The sequence below is a fragment of the Daldinia loculata genome (genome assembly GCF_022478755.1).
Source record: "Daldinia loculata strain CBS 113971 unplaced genomic scaffold F4817scaffold_76, whole genome shotgun sequence".
NCBI classification, from domain to species: Eukaryota; Fungi; Ascomycota; class Sordariomycetes; order Xylariales; family Hypoxylaceae; genus Daldinia; species Daldinia loculata.
In genome coordinates this window covers 94,707-109,725 of record NW_026054930.1, presented here as the reverse complement: position 1 = coordinate 109,725, position 15,019 = coordinate 94,707, and the positions used below count along the sequence as shown (strand labels likewise).

General features: G+C 47.5%; 7 protein-coding genes across 7 annotated transcripts; 4 read left to right on the top strand and 3 right to left on the bottom strand.

Moving 5' to 3' along the window:
* Positions 1-1,221: 1,221 nt before the first annotated feature.
* Positions 1,222-2,587, bottom strand: F4817DRAFT_351358 (40S ribosomal protein S2). Its single transcript, XM_049305073.1, has 3 exons — positions 2,174-2,587; positions 1,806-2,063; positions 1,222-1,752 (listed from the first exon to the last, which is right to left on the bottom strand). Exons 1-3 carry the CDS (start codon positions 2,441-2,443, stop codon positions 1,495-1,497), a joined length of 786 nt encoding a protein of 261 aa, XP_049154714.1. The 5' UTR covers positions 2,444-2,587; the 3' UTR covers positions 1,222-1,494.
* Positions 2,588-2,993: 406 nt separating this feature from the next.
* F4817DRAFT_273744 (thiosulfate sulfurtransferase) lies at positions 2,994-5,101 on the bottom strand. The gene is made up of 2 exons (XM_049299464.1): positions 3,652-5,101; positions 2,994-3,598 (listed from the first exon to the last, which is right to left on the bottom strand). The coding sequence occupies exons 1-2, from the start codon at positions 4,608-4,610 to the stop codon at positions 3,544-3,546; spliced, it is 1,014 nt and encodes a 337-aa protein (XP_049154713.1). The 5' UTR covers positions 4,611-5,101; the 3' UTR covers positions 2,994-3,543.
* A 46-nt stretch (positions 5,102-5,147) lies between these two features.
* On the top strand, positions 5,148-5,924 carry F4817DRAFT_273713 (RING/U-box). The gene is made up of 4 exons (XM_049299463.1): positions 5,148-5,450; positions 5,517-5,548; positions 5,608-5,671; positions 5,728-5,924. Exons 1-4 carry the CDS (start codon positions 5,309-5,311, stop codon positions 5,802-5,804), a joined length of 315 nt encoding a protein of 104 aa, XP_049154712.1. The 5' UTR covers positions 5,148-5,308; the 3' UTR covers positions 5,805-5,924.
* Positions 5,925-6,416: 492 nt separating this feature from the next.
* On the top strand, positions 6,417-7,247 carry F4817DRAFT_361855 (uncharacterized protein; the record flags this gene model as incomplete). The annotated part of the gene is made up of 1 exon (XM_049306457.1): positions 6,417-7,247. The coding sequence occupies one exon, from the start codon at positions 6,417-6,419 to the stop codon at positions 7,245-7,247; it is 831 nt and encodes a 276-aa protein (XP_049154711.1).
* Positions 7,248-8,536: 1,289 nt separating this feature from the next.
* F4817DRAFT_351348 (uncharacterized protein) lies at positions 8,537-9,988 on the top strand. The gene is made up of 3 exons (XM_049305072.1): positions 8,537-9,288; positions 9,339-9,467; positions 9,539-9,988. The coding sequence occupies exons 1-3, from the start codon at positions 9,178-9,180 to the stop codon at positions 9,833-9,835; spliced, it is 537 nt and encodes a 178-aa protein (XP_049154710.1). The 5' UTR covers positions 8,537-9,177; the 3' UTR covers positions 9,836-9,988.
* Positions 9,989-10,014: 26 nt separating this feature from the next.
* Positions 10,015-11,273, bottom strand: F4817DRAFT_273613 (uncharacterized protein). Its single transcript, XM_049299462.1, has 2 exons — positions 10,806-11,273; positions 10,015-10,729 (listed from the first exon to the last, which is right to left on the bottom strand). Exons 1-2 carry the CDS (start codon positions 11,119-11,121, stop codon positions 10,194-10,196), a joined length of 852 nt encoding a protein of 283 aa, XP_049154709.1. The 5' UTR covers positions 11,122-11,273; the 3' UTR covers positions 10,015-10,193.
* Positions 11,274-11,674: 401 nt separating this feature from the next.
* On the top strand, positions 11,675-14,920 carry F4817DRAFT_320267 (tRNA synthetases class II (A)-domain-containing protein; the record flags this gene model as incomplete). The annotated part of the gene is made up of 6 exons (XM_049301164.1): positions 11,675-11,753; positions 11,881-12,053; positions 12,116-12,126; positions 12,198-12,222; positions 12,277-14,685; positions 14,744-14,920. The coding sequence occupies 6 exons, from the start codon at positions 11,675-11,677 to the stop codon at positions 14,918-14,920; spliced, it is 2,874 nt and encodes a 957-aa protein (XP_049154708.1).
* Positions 14,921-15,019: the final 99 nt, after the last annotated feature.

Below are 15,019 nucleotides of genomic sequence, written 5' to 3'. Positions count from 1 at the left end.
ATCTGTTAATCGTATTAGTTATGCTATCGAGACCACTGCTAACTATCTCGTAACGCCTCCTTAGGTTTGAAGCTGAAAGGTCGTCTGTGGGATCCGTAGCGATTTCCTGAACGACACTCTCTACAGCTAAATTTAGGTCTCCGAGTAAGTCCGCCACAGTATCTAGAGAATTAGGGGCTCTCTGTTGGCTGGCTTCGACTTGGTAAGCCTCCCGTGCAATACCAGTAGCTATAACTTGTCTCGTGGCCTGTCCCCTCGAATTCGTTCCATTGCCGATTTTAGGCGCTGCTAAGGGGACTGCTCTGTCGAGTATACCACTAAGCTTGCCTGTAAGGACTGGAGCCGTAGAACTCGTGGGTTCGGACAATGTAGGAACGGGTAAAACTGGCTGATCCGTCAACAAAATAGGTATCCCTTCAGAAGGACTGATACTCGACGAATTAATCGTCGATATAGAGTCGCTCAGATGAGCAGTCATGTCTATTTCTAAGGCTGTCGTGCCCAAAATAAGGTTCCTGGAGGTCATATTAGAGAAGCCGTCTATATTAATATCACGTTTCCTATGACGATATTGCCATCTACTATCGTTGGCAAGCTGCTGCTTAGATAGGACATCGCTCCCTGTCGATAGGTTGCGATTCTCGAACGTGAGATTGTCGAAGCTGTGATGGGCAGATGTCGCAGCTAGTGAACTAGAGGAAAACACTGTCGTTACGAGCAAGTATCCCGCTATACCTAGAGACGGGGATGGCATTTGGAATGCGTAGTATCTTATAAGGACTTCGGACGGGCGACAGAAGGATTTGTGGTTCAAAAGGGGTTATGGTCGAGTCAAGTTCAAAATTGAGCCAAAACGTAAGACCAAAAAGACCAAAATTGGCAATAGTTAGGGCAAAGTGAGGTTTAGTAGAGCGGCGATATGGGTGCGAGTATGAAATGATATTAGTATGGATTCAGAAGTTGATCTAGCTAATGTTATACTTGCCTGTCGCTACTCCCCTTTCTCTAATATAAGTGCAGTAGGAACAGCCTGGGTTTGATTAGGGGAGGAATAACCGAAATATAGGGGGCTTGCCTTACTACTATTGACACGTTATTTCCTTACCCGTCATGAGTAGCTGGTCTTCGCGGAAGGTATTAATGGCCTGTCTGCTTAATCCACGACGATCGCGCTATACCTTTACTATGCACCTACCTCTAAGAACATGTACTACTAGGTAGTTTATGTAAGTAGGTATATTTAGGGGCTCAAAGCTGATATTGATGCTTTCTTACGTAGGTGATATAGCATCTCCGTCTTAAACATTTCCTATGAGGCTTACAGTCAACGTCAAGTAAACTTTGTAGCTTCACAGCATACTAAGAATGGATCATAGGTATGAATTGTCAGAATCGTGCTGCCATTTTGCTGCCTTAATCTGATGCCTGCCTACCCGGCACCGATGCAATTAAAAAACATGAACGAGTCTACGCCGTATGCCCCGAATCCCGCATCTAGTATCGCTTTCCTTCTCGGAGAGTATCCGCGTACTCCTCCAGCGGGCTTCTGATCAACTTCGTCTCGGTCCACAGGTTGGGCGTTAAGAATCCGTACGAGTTGGAGATAGCGGCGAATGTAGCCTTCAGGGTGTTCTCGAGGGTCTTGGTGGAACCAGACGACGAAGTGTATGCGTCCTCGATACCGGCAAGCTGTAGGAGACGCTTGACAGCAGGGGATGCGACGATCTGAGTACCACGAGGGGCGGGGATAAGCTGCAAATTGTATTAGTACTAAATTTCTCCTTATGGGCGCATTTTGAACATACTCGGACAGTGACGGAACCGCACTTTCCACTCTCCTTGACGGGTAGGGAGTGAGGAACACCAAGGTTGGTACCCCAGTAACCACGTCGGACGGGGATGACGCTGAGCTTGGCGATGATGATCGCAGCACGGATAGCAGTAGCGACTTCCTTGGAGGTCTTGATACCAAGACCAACGTGACCCTCGGAGTCACCAATGATGACAATAGCCTTGAATCGGGTTCGCTGACCGGCACGGGTCTGCTTCTGTACGGGCTTGATCTAAATTCGGGGAATCCAAGTTAGTGATTCCATTTCGACACTCTCGTACCCTTAGGTTTCCTCAAAAGAAAGCCCTGGAAACTTGGGGTGCTTTTTGGGTTAAATCGTACCTTCATGACCTCATCCTTGAGCTTTGGTAGGAAGAAGTCGACGATCTGGTACTCCTTGATGGGGAGAGAGTGTAAGTAGATTTCCTCCATGTTCTTGATCTTGCCAGCCTTCACAAGACGTCCCAACTTAGTGACAGGCATCCATTCCTTCTCGCTATCCTTCGCACCACCGCGACGGCCTCGACCTCTGCCACGGCCACGGCCACGATCGCCGCCTCGGTCACCTCGAGAACCAAAACCGCCTCCGCGGGCACCGCCTCGGTCAGCCATATTGAATTGTTTGTGGGAGTGTTGGCTGTTGGCTGTTGGAAGGTCGTTAGGTAGTGTGCGTAAAGCGAAAAACTCCGAATTGAGCTTTTCGTGATGGCGGTTTTGAGGTTGACCAAATTTCGAAGTTTGGGAATTTTGCGGTGGAGGGGCCCTACAATTTTGGAATTTCGTTCTGGGTTTGTGGGAAAATGGGCCCCAGCCGAGGTGGTCAGTGCACACTATCTGCCGATTACCGATAAGATTAGGTACCTAAGTACATACCTATATTAGGTTTCTAATGTGGGTGGCTACTCCAGTTGTGAAATAGAAATACACCTCATAGTGAATTTCGCACCAAGGTTCCTTCCAAGTATTCTCCATCCACATTTTGACGGGCATACTAAAATGGCTTCATTTATTTCCACGAGGGTCAAGTTACCCGATGACTAATCATGTTTGAATTATACATGTATATGCGACGGCTGGAGAGATTACTTGCCTTCCGGAGATAATTGAACCACTCCTAGCTCAAGTCTTAAACCTATCGCACAGGACTGCGGAAATAATATAAGTTATCAGGACTAAACCTTCCTAATAGCCTAGGTAAATATTAATATGAACTAAGCTATGCAGAGGTGAGTCTCCCTGGGTAAGCCATTAGGTCGCGCTCGGATCGAGAAAAGCCTATAAGCCTAGATTAGAAACTTGACGAGATATTATATGTAAGAGTTACTGGTTGTAACTAGTCAGACATGGCACGATGCACATATCTCGTGCAAATTTCGAGTTTCATTACCATGATCTAACGTCATACGCCGATACTGAGCCTGTAACCTAGGCCACGTCGTGATAACCGTGAATAACCTCGCGGTTGCGCCCTCAGGTCCAGGTTATATTTACAATAGGCATTTGGATTTTAGTAACTGAAAACATCCCAAGCCCAGCCTGACTATCCCAATAGGAGTAAGTGGAGTAAATAATGTGTAATTCATGCTCAATGTAAACGATGCAAAGGGAGGACGAAGTGCGCAGAGTGCATTTAAAGGCAATATAAGCACGACGAATTCCTGAGAAGGAGGGTATCTCATCGTCATTCTGTCCGTAACACAATCCACAATCCCCTACTCGTCCTTGCGGATTAATGAATCCGAAGGATTGACTCGTTGTGCCCACTCGCTACTCGCTGATCAGTTATGCGAAGATAGTCAAGAAGTAAAAGTTTAACTCACGTCCAGCTGCCATCGTAGACCCGCCGAGTCTCAGAAGAACCGTACCCTGCCACCTCGAGAGCAGTATCAATGACAACTGCTGTCACTCCAGTGCCACATGTCGATATGATCGGCTTGGTCGGATCTACCCCCTTTTCCTTAAATAACTTCTGTAGTTGCTCCTTGGGCAAGAATGCTTTGGTCTCAGGGTCGAGAACAGCACTGAAAGGAATGCTGATAGAACCCGGCATATGGCCGGACGAGAGACCCTCTCTGGGCTCGGGGTCCTTGCCGGTAAATCTGCCAGCAGGTCTTGCATCGATAATCTGAACCCCTTCGGAGCCTTCCTTATTATAATCTAGGGAAACCTCTCGCACCTGTTCGAAGCTTGCGACCTGGGTTTCGTCTGTCTTGGGAATTGGGTACGGGTTGCATTCTACGCTGTAGAGTTCGCCCGACTCTGTGGGAAGGCCTTGCTCCACCCACAACTTGAAATTGTTCAAAATATGTACCTTGGGGTGACCGAATACCCTAAGGGTCCATGCTACTCTTGGCGCACTGAAAATACCCAGCTCTTTTGAGTCGTAGACAACTACTGTATCGTCCTTTCGAATACCAAGAGAGCTCATTGCTTCTGCGAATGTCTTGGCGCTCGGTAGCATATGGGGATATGGGCTCCGTTTATCGTTGACCTTATCGAGATCAAAGAAGCGGGCCTTTGGTATTCGCTTCTCGATGAAGACGTCAATACCCTTTCGCTCGTCATTTGGTAAGAACCATGAGGCGCATAGGGGAATAACTCGGGGCTCGGGACTGATAGGTGATGGCGGACTTTTTTTCAGAGCATCTGCCAGCTCAGTGGGTGTCACTAGGTAGGAGGACATATTCCGTCGAGGTTCTATGAAACCAATTAGGCATCTCTGGAAGATTCGTCGTGGAGAGGAAGCTCGCGTGGAGCGAAATATTGCAAAAGTCGCCATAGCTAGACCGCTCTTTTATGCGACTTATGCACGATATGGGTCGATTATGAACTCTTATATTCGGACGAAGTGATACTTAAGAAATGTCTTCTGGGCGGGTGAGGTCCGGTCGTCGCTTAGAAGTGAGCAATCCAGATCGCCACCACCGCCCGGAGAGATCGTGAGTGACGGTAATTGAATAGAAGAAAAGTGACGCTCGGATGATTGAATAAGCTCCAATTTGTCTTGAGAGCTTTGGAGAAATGATGTATGGTGTGGGGTCTTTTTAGTACCTACAGTTCGTCACTTCCTTTGTTCAACCAAATACTAACGGCGTTAATAATTTCGCGTAACGCAAGAACAAACAGCTTTGCGATGGCGTGAAGTCAAAATCTCGATTCTCCAATTACGAAGTGGCTGCCCGATAAGCAAGGTTTGTACCTGACCAACAGAGGGGCCTGCTATCTATGTATAAGATTCAACTGTGGAGTACATCCCACTAACATCAGGTGTGATGCCGAACAGCCCGACCTATTGCGACTGCGACAAACTGAATGGTCTAATTTTATTGATACCTTAACTACGGTTTATTGCATATTTACACAATAATCCAGCTAATAGATTTTATTGCTGTGATTGTGTTATAAACAGAATAAAACATCACGGAGACGTTCACCACAAACAAGATATCAAGCATCTAAATCAAGCAAACTTCCTCAATGAAGGTCAAAATAAAGCAGTGGAACGCAGTCGCAACGTGGAGATGGGATCTCCCAGAAGATGATGTCTGCGGTATTTGTCAAGTCCATTTCGATGGAACATGTCCTACTTGCAAATATCCCGGCGACGATTGCAGCCTTCGTATGTTACCGCATCACGCGTCTTTACCCATCATATGTAGAGAGAAGTTTGGCTAACTCTTCTTAGTATCAGGCAAGTGTGGTCACAATTTTCACATGGTCGGTGTTAAGCAAATTCCTTTTTTGGCGAAAATTAAAAGTGCTGACACCATAAAAAGCATTGTATCATGGAATGGATAAAGCAGGACTCGGCCAAAGGGCAATGCCCAATGTGTCGACAGAGTAAGTTGACTTCCTTCTTTTTGTCGGACTTGTAGCTAATATACCGTGTTATTCAGAGTTTGAGTGGGAAACAGAAACAGGAGCAGCTCAACAACCAGCTGAAGATGGCGAGCTAGACCTGGATGACGCCTAGTGATGAGAAGGCATGAGCACTATTAGACACGTTCCGGTTTCTTATTATAACTTCTGGTTTAAATAAGAGGCTTCTATTCTTAATGTCTTGAGGTTAATGGTTTTCTACTTGCGATGGAGTTAGGAGATTTATTAATAGTAAGTCATATCACCTTGCATTATTACCTAAATTACTTATATTTACTTATATTCACTAGGGGTATACCTAGACGGGATCAACTCTAAAAAATACTAATTACTTAATATCCAAAGGATCAGGCGTCTACATATGATAATATCAATGTCTCTTGCACCTATTTATGCTTAGGTTATATGTACCTAGGTACCTTGGTATTGACTTTTCGGCAAGGAATTCCCGTCCTTGCATATGGTATTTAGGTTTCTTACTGGAGCACAAAGCTTCCCTTTCCCCACATAACGATAAGATAGAAGCTACGAATAGCTTAAAGTCAAGCAAACTACCTAAGGCCAGCTGGGTGGATACCTGGTCAAGGCACATGTACCTTGCACGGCTTGCAGCTTGCATGACACCACCTGCGGTCTTCCATCACTAAGGTACCTCTGCTCATTAGCAAAAACCCTTGGGCCTTTCTCGCCTATTACCCTCCAATACATGGACCTTCGGAGCCATGATGCGCCAGCTTCCTCTTCATCACTCCCATCCGGACTTCTTCTCCGCTCCTCTCGAACAAATAGCCCTCTCCATGATTCTCACAGGCCAGCCTTCAAGATGACGGAACCCCCATCAGAACAACCGCCGATGGCGGACACTTACGACGACCAAGATCACGAGCCGCATCCGTTTGCGCCAATATTCACCCTCGTGAACAATGCATCGACGCGTACAACCCATCATCCACATGTGCGCTACATCTTCAGCGACGATGACCCAGACATCCTAACACAAGCATTAGCCGAACTTGACATCGGTGTCGACGGAACCACCTCCGACCCAACCTCGTCCAATAGGGCTATGGTATTAGACCTAGCACCCGACCCTACAGGAGGATATAGCGTTGCTTGGGCTTCAAGTTTGTCGCCGTCCTGGGCAGTGCTAGATGCGCAACTCAGCCAGATAGCACCACCCTCGTCCGACGGGGAAAGCAATAACAATAGAGGCGGAGATGGTAGCAGCCGACCCGATCGCCTTATGTTAAAAATCGAAGGCATAGAAAGCAACAGTCTAGGCTCGGAGGGTGGACTATCTGGAGAGGCAAGTAGACACGGTTCAGGCAGCGCAAGTGGTAGAAGTAGTCAGCATGATCGTAACCGAGGAGAGATCGAAGACTATACCAACTTAGTGGACAAATTTGACAGGCAGATGACCACACTTCGGAAAATTGTCGATGCTAGCGAGGAGAGGCAACGGAAGACGGCCGCGGATACCTATGCGATAGTAGAGCCCACACAAGAAGTAGCGGGTGGAATCCAACCGATGGATTGAGAGCCTTGGAAGAAACCAATATTTATCCAACGCGAAGTCCGAACCACTCCATAAGATTGTCCTTGGGAGGTTTCTTGAATTTATTAGAACGACGACCGGAATCAAATTTATATCGCCAGCTGAAAGGCTACGGAGAATGATGAACAGGATTACAGAACTGCAGATCGTCGCCTCGATCGGAGGAGTGTTATACGGAGCTTAGGGACCGAGGTTAAGACGGCGGCTTAAGCCTTGCCGCGGAGATTTTGATCATGAACGGTCCTTGAGTCAGGATATGTACTATTCCTAGCATTATTACGCCTCGTCTGTGGAACAAGTCAGCGAAGGCTTGTCTGGACGCTGATATCAGCATGCATCAAATATCTTACCAGAAGCTGCAGTCTAAGGCCGTCCGGTGCGTTGGTTGGTTTTGTGACTGATATGCTATGCACCCCGTAAGAGTCTTATAGTCGCTAAATATCAGTTCACTTTGTCCCGGCTCGGAATTCCATAATGTAGGTATTGTCTGAAGAATGTCTGGCGGCTTAGTAACTTGGTCAAGCTTTAACCTAGTTACTTGGTTTAATGACTGAAGGTCCGCCCTCGTAAATATATTAACCAAGACGCTATCTCCAGTGCTGCTACAATCCTTTTAACATTTACCACTCCCTTTCTTCCCCATATGAAGTAGGTACTATACTTAGTTTTAGACGAACACCAGGAATCGAAATTGGGTATTTTCCGCCGTATATCGAATAGGTCTGCTCCGTACCAAAGCTTACATGGCGTAAAGGATCGGGTGATTATATAGTAAGTGCGAGTGGATATGGAGTTTAGGAGTTCTAGAATAGGTCTCAGTACAACTCTTATTGGCCATCCTATGAGGGGGGAATTTGGACGGGTATATAGAGTATCATGTATATATTATACTGTTCCTTGATTTGGATAAGTTATTGTAGAATTTGTAATTTGTCTAGTTACCAACACTTCGTAGCCTTTGATTTATAGATCATTATTCCATTGTTATCTATTTTCGATATTGGTGTTTTTGATTTATATGATTGGTGGGTATATTGTGAGTAGCTTCACAATTCATATTCATGTCTTTCTATTCTGTTAACTATGTGTAACTATTCTAGAGTCCATCTTTTATATGAAAGTTGTTTTTGAGCAACTATACATAACGGGTAAATAAAATTGGTATCACGGCCTCCTACATATATCTCTGACAGTCAAGTGTAACTTAATAAACACGATGGTCTGATTTGATTGCCTTTATTATCTTAGATTAATGAGCAAGACTCAGTCACCGCAATAAATAAGTAGCCCTGAGCTGAGATCTGAGAATCAGCATGCGTGTACGATCAGATCCTCCTTGGCACCCACATTCAATTTCCATCTTTGTACGTAATGACAAGGTTTCCCAACCCGGGAAGAAGTCGCCTGTTTGACGATGTGACCCCATCCCCAACCCCTGGCCTTCATATGTATGTAAACCTCAGCCACCCGGGCCAACCACCGCTCGTCGTTCGAGACCTCTTTGAAACGCCTATTTGTAACAAAGTCTGCCGCAGATTACGACAACACCCACCACTGCTACTCTCCCACAAAGCACCAGTCTACGTAGGCTCCCTCTTTCGTACATATTAACACAATCGATAATAAAAACCTTGTCTGTCTGGGCAAAAGAAGATTCCATTGAAATACAGATCGCCCTGCTCTTTACTTGCGGGAGAAAAAGCTTGGCATTCATTTCTCTCATCATTCTTTGTTTGTTCCCGTCTCCATTTCTCTTCGGCTGGCCTGGACTGGTGATTGTAGTGCTGCGCATTCTACGGCCGCTGGATTTCCCTTCGCTCTTCTATTCTTTTCGAAGTCTAGTTGTATTTTACGCTATTGGAATTCCTCGTATCTTGATACCCAAGGAAGAATAAGAAAGAAAAAAGGCACAATGTTCGGAAAGACACGTATCCCGCCCTACACTCCGTCGGCGAACGACGTGGTGCGCCGCCAGTACATCGAGGATGAGAATGGTCGTTACGTATGGTTTTGGTATACTCGGGTACGTATTTGAACATCGCAGCTCTGGGAATCTTTCTAACACCGCTGCAGACAGGCGTGATTGTCAAATGGTCGCTATTCCTGGGTATCCTGCTCCTACTAATGCTGTACCTCGTCCTCGGCCGCATGCACGCTAGGAAGCTCATCCGGCAAGGCAAAAAACCAATGACCTACCACGGCGTACGTATAACCTTCTATTGATGCCGTCTCATCGGCTGTGGTTGTTGACGATCCAGACTAACGTATCGCAGTGGCTGCTTTCCCGCCAAGAGAGAGGCACCGTCGACCCGCAATATGCTTGGCCGCAAGCTTCCTACACAACCTACCAACAGAGGCCGGGTTACGGAGCCCCTAACTACGGCATGCACCATATGCCCCCGCCCGTCTACGACCCTAACAACAGACCTCCGATGTATGAGGGAGGTCCGCCGCCGATGGGAAGCACTAAGATCGATCCCATGCAAACCGGTGTAGAGCCGACGCGACAACCCGCTGGCGATGACTATGCGCCGCCTCCCGGGCCGCCACCACCTGCTGCGCAGAGATAGACGGTTGATTAGGGACGGATAAGCACACGGGCGGTTATGTTACTTAATGTTGGGAAGGGAGAAAGGATTTCATAGTGGACTTGTCTAAATTCATACCCAAGCTTGCAGTACGTAGCAAGAAATAGCATTGAATATGACAGATGACTTGTACGATTTGTGTACAGGATAATAATTTCATTGTAGCCTACATGGGCACCAAGTATTGCATGCTGACAGAATGTCCAAATGGTGCCGTTGAGTGCGCCGCTCATACGCCTGTAGTAAAGAATAAGCACCTAGGTCCCTTTGGTATTGCACCTACCCGCCAGGGTATCTATAAAATTAGCCCAAACTCCGTATACGTATAGTCATAATCCGTTCAGTCCACCTCCATCGCATCTGGGTCGTCGTCAGGGGGGAGTTCGGCCCCATTATGGTTCATAAATCCATTCATAGTAATCGGCGTACTTGGCGTATTAAACGTAGATGGGGCAGGGTTCGACGGAGGCGCAGCTTGTTGTTCAAGCTCCTCCTTTTGCTTGTCCCTGGCCCTTTGTCTCGCTTCAATGATGGCTCTCCTCACGCTATCCTTCTCCTCGGGTATAGTTAAGGAGGTAGGCTCTCTGTATAAAACCAATTGCATGCCGGCAATCTCGCCGTCCTTATTGGCTAGTACTAAGGGCGGGATGCGGTTCTGCATGAGATGCTTCTCAATGTCGGGTATAAAGACAAGGCGGCCGTCGGACTCGGACTCGGTGTCTGAGAGCTCGTCGTCTAGGTTATGGATGTACACCTTGTGCTTTGAGTCGTCAAGCTGCATGCTATCATTTTCGGGAACCTGGGTTAGCGAGGTGCATTCAGCCGGCCTGAGCTTGGGGCTCTCGACTGGGACGTAGAGCTTCTGCCCATTTTTTTCTATCGAAGGAAATGGTGTTAGTGACGATGCATTGGCTATAATTGGTGGAGGATAGGTAGATAATAGAAAACCTACCGAGATTGAGGAGACTTAGTCTCTTGGATAGTCTTTCATTGTCCTGGGACTCAGCTTTCCTCTTGCGCATCTTTCGCGTTCCTCCGACATTGAGATATTGTTGATTGTGTTGTTGTTGCAACAAATCGGAACTGGGGGATTCATAGACGTTGGGGTTGGAATTGGGGAAGGGAAAGTAGTTCCCACTGATGGAAGCGCCTGGAATAGCGGAAGCAGGCGCTGCGGTAGCGGGGAACTGCATAGCGCTAGGATTGGTGTATGGGAAACTGGAAAGCGCAAAGGCGGTCGAGCTAGGCCCTACATCCATGGCTTTCATGTACCTCTATCCGACTATTTTCTTTATCTTTTTTCACCCTTCTCTTATCAAGTACATATACCCCAATTAACTAACAGCGGTAGGTCGTGCGCCGGAGTCGGTCTCTTCGAATAGCCGCGAGAATCAGCGATAAGGTCTTTATGAGCAATTGATTTAAATATTTAACAATCAATTCGATAGGATTTTTATGATATGATTCCGAAGTCGCAGGTTGGATTGGGTGCGTAGAGGTCGGTACGTATTATTATAAGCTCTTATTTTAGGGGTCCAATTGAAGCTTGGGGGTTTTAAGCGTCTAGGCCGAATGAAAATTCAATGCGGCGGACAGTCGCCGTTTATAGGCGGCGCATTATTGAGTCACTCTTGTAGAAGATTCTATCCTTTTTCTACGCACCCGGCCGCAAACATTCTTCGGCCGGCTTCTAATTACTCCACAACAACGAACAAATCCGTATTATCATCATCTCGCTTACGCTTTTCTTTTTCTCGTTCAAACGCATACCGATACCGATTCCGATTCTCGACCACAAGAGCATATACAACCGTCGCCGTCATGGGCGAGCCCAAGTGGACCGGTGTTGGCGTCCGCAAGACTTTCTTCGAATTCTTTGAGAAGAAGGGGCACACTATAGGTACGCAACGCCACAACACCACCGCATGTCGATTTATTACAAGATGCAGATGCATCTAATATATTCTTTCGACATCCCTCTACCACATCATATACCAAAAATTACTAATGTTCCTCTTTTTCCCCAGTGCCCTCATCGTCTGTTGTGCCTCACAATGACCCTACCCTGCTCTTCACCAATGCGGGCATGAACCAGTTCAAGCCCATATTCCTAGGTACTATTTCTAGTTCGGATGAAATGTCCAAGCTGAAGCGTGCCGTCGATACGCAGAAGTGTATACGCGCTGGCGGGAAGCATAATGTATGATACCTCGCGACTCGGCCCCATCAACGTACTTGATATTAATAACAGAAACTGCATAGGACCTCGACGAGTGAGTTTGGTGACGGCTTTACTTGAACGTTAGTTATCGAAAGTCTATACGTATGCTAATCGGAAATCCAGTGTCGGCAAAGACAGTTATCACCATGTAGGCACATACGCCCGTTTTCTATCTGTTTACGTAAACTGATTTGAATCGCAGACATTCTTCGAGATGTTGGGCAACTGGTCCTTTGGTGATTATTTCAAGAAGGAGGCGATAGGATGGTCGTGGGAGCTTCTCACCGAGGTCTATGGGTTGGACCCCGAAAGACTCTACGTCACCTACTTCGAAGGCAACCCCGCCATGAACCTCGAACCTGACCTAGAAGCCAAGGAATTGTGGAGATCTGTTGGCGTACCCGAGGATCATATCCTACCTGGTAACATGAAGGACAATTTCTGGGAGATGGGCGACCAGGGTCCCTGTGGCCCTTGCAGCGAAGTTCACTACGACAAGGTCGGAGGGCGCAATGCTGCACACCTAGTCAACCAAGACGACCCCTTAGTCGTGGAGATCTGGAATAACGTTTTTATCCAATTCGATCGTCAGAAAGATGGCTCGCTCAAGTCTTTACCGGCAAAGCACGTCGACACGGGAATGGGTTTCGAGCGATTAGTATCTGCACTTCAGGACAAGAGCTCCAACTACGCAACCGATATCTTCACTCCCCTATTTGACAAGATCCAGGAAGTCACGGGAGCGCGGCAATATACCGACAAATACGGCAAGGACGATGCTGATGGCATTGACACCGCTTATCGTGTAGTCGCTGACCATATACGACTACTCACATTTGCTATATCAGACGGCGCCGCGCCTAACAACGAGGGCAGAGGTTACGTCGTTCGCCGTGTATTGCGGAGAGGTTCACGTTATGCTCGAAAGTATTTCAACGCGGAAATTGGTTCGTTCTTCTCTAAGATCCTACCTGCACTCGTCGACCAGATGGGCGAACAATTCCCAGAGATCGTTAAGAAGCAGCAAGACATCAAGGAGATACTAGACGAGGAAGAGGAGGCCTTTGCCCGAACGTTGGACCGTGGAGAGAAGCAGTTTGAAAAGTATGCAGCTCAGGCAGTCAACAGCGGGACGAAGAAGCTCTCCGGAGCAGATGTTTGGAGATTGTACGATACTTTTGGTTTCCCGGAAGATCTAACCAAGCTAATGGCCGAGGAGCGGGGTCTCGAAACTGACGAGGGCGAAATCGCCATTGCTAGAGAGAAGGCTCGAGAAGCTAGCAAGACTGTAAAGGAAGCAGCGCAAACATTTGCGAAGTTGAATGTCCACCAAATTGCCGAATTAAAGGACAAGTTACAAGTACCTGATCCGGACGACGAGCCTAAGTTTTCCAAGGGCGACACGACTGGAAAAGTTCAGCTTATCTACACAGGCACCGATTTCATCAAGTCGACTAAGGACCTACCCCCGAATACCGCCTTCGGTCTTCTACTAGACAGGACCAATTTCTACGCCGAGCAAGGTGGTCAGGTTGCCGACACCGGAAGAATTGTTATCGATGATGTCGCGGAGTTCGAAGTCCACGATGTTCAACAGTTCGGAGGATATATAATTCACAACGGATTCTTAAAGTATGGGGAACTTAAGGCCGGGGATGAGGTTATCTGCGAATATGACGAGCTGAGGAGACAGCCTATTCGCAATAACCACACCGGCACGCATATTCTTAACCACTCTCTACGAGAAGTACTAGGCGAAGATATCAACCAGAAAGGTTCGCTAGTCGACCAAGACAAGCTCCGGTTCGACTTCTCGCACAAGGCGGCAGTCAGTCTTCCCGAACTTAAGAAGATCGAACATTTGTCAAATGAGTATATCCGACAAAACTGCAAGATCTACTCTAAGGATGTTGAGCTCGACTTGGCAAAGAAGATCAACGGTGTCCGCGCCGTTTTCGGTGAGACCTATCCAAACCCGGTCCGAGTGGTATCGGTTGGTATCGATGTCGACATGCTACTCGAAGCACCGGAGAATCCCGAGTGGCGAAAGGTTAGTATCGAATTCTGCGGTGGCACACACGTCGACCAGACTGGTATCATAAAGGATCTAGTCGTTGTAGAAGAGAGCGGTATTGCCAAAGGTATTCGCCGTATTGTAGCATACACTGGTGATGCCGCGCACCGTGTGCAACGCGAGGCTGAAGCGTTCTCTAAGCGCATCACTGCTATCGATGCCCTGCCTTTTGGTCCCGAAAAGGAGGCCGAAGTTAAGCAGGCCACAGTAGATCTCAACAACCTCGTTGTATCTACCCTGACAAAGGAAGATCTGAAAACTCGGTTTGCAAAGGTGGTCAAGGCCGTCGTGGATGAACAGAAGAAACGGCAGAAAGCCGAGAGCAAGACTGCGCTCGATACCGTATCCGCCCACTTCGCCAAGGACGAGAATAAAGAGGCTAAATACTTTATCGGACACCTGCCCATCTCCGCCAATACCAAGGCTGTTGCGGATGTCATGAACCATTTCAAGAGCAAGGACAAGGATCGGTCCGTGTACATTTTCGGTGGCAGCGAGACCGAGGGAGCTGTCGTGCATGGTGTATACGTCGGCACAGTAAGTCAAATTCACTTCCCTTATTTACTCCTAGAGAACGCTACTAACACATGTCCAGCACCTCGCGTCGCAGGGTGTGACTGCTGAGAAGTGGGCTGCAGCCGTGACTGAAGTGGTCGGCGGCAAATCGGGCGGTAAGGAGCCGACACGGCAAGGCCAGGGAACAAATGCGGACAAGATCGAGGATGCCGTCGCCGTCGCAGAGAAATGGCTTGCAGAGAAGCTGAAAATCTGAAGCATCTAAGGTCCCATCTCACCTACCATATATCGAGCTACATTGCATGTAGTTTGACAGACAAAGCTTAAGAAGTGAAGCCGGGACGGCATAAACGGG